General features: G+C 32.7%; 1 protein-coding gene across 1 annotated transcript; it reads left to right on the top strand.

Moving 5' to 3' along the window:
- Positions 1-524: 524 nt before the first annotated feature.
- On the top strand, positions 525-1,544 carry LOC149150758 (protein FLOWERING LOCUS T-like). The gene is made up of 5 exons (XM_089442942.1): positions 525-746; positions 859-902; positions 1,007-1,047; positions 1,152-1,344; positions 1,451-1,544. Exons 1-5 carry the CDS (start codon positions 525-527, stop codon positions 1,542-1,544), a joined length of 594 nt encoding a protein of 197 aa, XP_089299068.1.
- The last annotated feature ends 1,246 nt before the right edge of the window (positions 1,545-2,790 follow it).

Raw genomic sequence — 2,790 nt, 5'->3', positions numbered from 1 at the left:
ACAAAACTAAAATATCAATTTATATTCTGAAATTGCATAACAAAGTTATTCCTAGAGTGTCCATCTATTAGCAAACTCGAAATGGACTCTAAATTTTGATTTGTTTTCAAACTCCCATTTATTATAGGTCTATCTATCAACCAATAGATTAACTAAACACTAAAGATATACACAATAAAATTGAGATGAAAATAGGTTTACTTTAATATCTATTTTTAAATATTTTAATTTATAAACATAAGAATTTGTTTATTTATTATTATACTTGAGTAAACAAATCTACTTCTCAGCTATGTCACAAACATGGACTAACTTTTCTTCGTGGGACCCACTTTCCGGCCTTTAAAAAGGGCGACTAACTTTTATTCGCGGGTCCCACTTTCCCCACCTTTAAAAAGTCCTGTCCATTCATTTTTTCATTCATTCTTCTTGATTTCGGATCTTCGGCTGCAGAGGTTTCAGACGCGGTATTCAATCTTTTTCTTTTTCATTTGGGATCCTTCTGATTTGTGTTCCGCAAAAGAATGGAGTACGTAAGGCAGAGGCTGATCGAGTCGGGAGTTATCGGACATGTTCTCCAGGATTTCAATCCTCGTGTGATGTTCGTTCTAGTCTTCGGCGACACACGAGTATACATAGGTGATGAAGTAACCTCTGCTGAACTGCAACACCCTCCTACTCGGTGTCAAATCCATTATGATATTAGGATAGGACCACTCTTCAGAGAACCGAAATTAGTAGTATGGGTAAGTTTAATTCCTAATTTAATCAAGATATCCCGGGATAATAATCTATTCACCTGTATTTCGTCAACCTGAAATTCATTACTTACTAATTATTTCGTAAAACCGTAATCAGATGCTCACGGATCCTGAGGCTCCTGGAGGCGAGTACCTGCACTGGTATGTTATAATCCGCCTGAACTCAGAAAAGATTTCGAATAAAATGGCACAAGGAATCCATTAACTAATTTCATAATAACGGTGTTAATCGCTACGTTGTGCAGGTTTTTTATGGGTTTCATGTGCAGTACGCAGAATGTTGCAGGTATGATGGTTGCGTTTCTTTCTTTGACCATGAAATTTATCCATATATCAAACATGTTTGTTAACCGTCAGGAATATGTTTGTTTCTCTGTGCTGCAATATTAGGATTGCCGCTGTTAAATGTGGTTGCCTATGAACCTCCCAGAGCGGGTACCCGCATGTTAGTTTTCACAATGTTCAAGATTAATGAATCTCATCTCATGGGTCCACCAGAGTCCCGGGAAAACTTCAGTACCACAATTTTTGCTGAGAATCATGCACTTGGTTGCCCGCTGGGTGCTTCTTTTTTCTACATCAGGTGAAAAGGAGGAGAAGAAAGAGGAGAATGGGGTTAGTGAATCGTGTTACGTATCAACTTGTAAGAGGAGGAGAATTTTTGTTTCTTTGGGTGTTGCCTTTTCCAGAGTCACCTATGAAGACGAGGCCGAATATCCGAACCGTGAGGATAATGAATCACGAGTTCTTGGTGATATAGGTAGAGAAAAGAGAATGCATTAAGACGAAAGCACCTAGAAAGATTATGTAGTGACGCCATTTTCTCATCTTGATTCACACTCTTACATTGTAGTTAATTATATCAAGCAAATGCAGTCAAGCATACTGGATCGTTGTTTATTGTTATGGTAGTTAATTATATCAAACAAATACAGTCCAGCGGAGCATACTGGATCCTTGGTTTGTGGCAGTTACTTAATGTGAGTGCTCAGTTTCGTTCAACAGGAGATGTAGGCAATGATGTTTTACTAAATAATATATTTAAAGTAGGAAATATATTCCTTGCGTTTTGTTGGATGTGGTTAGCCTGGAAATATCAAAATACAATACAATATAATTCATATTCCATACTAAACGTTTACCTACTTTCCCTTCCCAATTTATCATTTGTGAAAGTTATGTACAAGGAATTGCCCCAGATTACAACGGTTACGAATCCAAATACCAAGATATTTGCCGACTAAATTGCAGGGAGACCAGGAAAACAAACCCTCATATAACGTTAAAAGGAGGATGAAATAATTTGTCGAACATTCAACCTTAAAATGGTAATTTTCGGTAGGCCATTGTTAGTAGGTACGTGTTGTTGCAATTACAATTTTCTTTTATATATGATTGCTAACACATTTCCATTTATAATATATTTTGTGTAATCGAAAATGTTCAACGACAAAATTATAGTATTTTAATTTTTTTTGTTTATATTTTCAGTTGGCCCTGACTAAGCCAATGTTAGCAGGTACACATTATTGCAATTACATTTATTTTTTTTAGAGTAAAACAAATTTTATTGTTAACCTGTACTATATTTTGTGTAATCCAAAATGTTTAATGAAAAAATAATAGTATTTTAATGTTGTTTATATTTTCTGATCAATTTTCTAAATAATTTAAACTTATTCAAATAAAACAAATTTTATTGTTAACCTGTACTATATTTTGTGTAATCCAAAATGTTTAATGAAAAAATAATAGTATTTTAATGTTGTTTATATTTTCTGATCAATTTTCTAAATAATTTAAACTTATTCAAATAGTAAATTTGCTTTTATTTTTTATTTTTTAAGTTTTATATTATTATGAGAATGCTAAACTACTTATATATTAGAAACTCCCAGATTTAATTTATATAGATATATATTAAAATCATCCACCATTTATATATTCAAATGACAAATTTAATATATATATATATATATATATATATATATATATATTAAAATCATCTGACAAGATATGGTTTCAAAAA

This window comes from Pinus tabuliformis, chromosome 9, assembly GCF_031772625.1.
Source record: "Pinus tabuliformis cultivar Carrire ecotype Pingquan chromosome 9, CPIR1, whole genome shotgun sequence".
In the NCBI taxonomy this organism is placed as follows: domain Eukaryota; kingdom Viridiplantae; phylum Streptophyta; class Pinopsida; order Pinales; family Pinaceae; genus Pinus; species Pinus tabuliformis.
The sequence above is the reverse complement of the archived record's forward strand: the minus strand, read 5'-3'. Positions and strand labels throughout refer to the sequence as shown.

Bases quoted from the DNA above. Each gene is read 5' to 3' on its own strand.
- LOC149150758 (XM_089442942.1), top strand. From the start codon at position 525: ATGGAGTACGTAAGGCAGAGGCTGATCGAGTCGGGAGTTATCGGACAT. The intron at 1,048-1,151 runs GTATGATGGTTG...CTGCAATATTAG, and splicing joins CAGTACGCAGAATGTTGCAG to GATTGCCGCTGTTAAATGTG. The intron at 1,345-1,450 runs GTGAAAAGGAGG...TGCCTTTTCCAG, and splicing joins GCTTCTTTTTTCTACATCAG to AGTCACCTATGAAGACGAGG.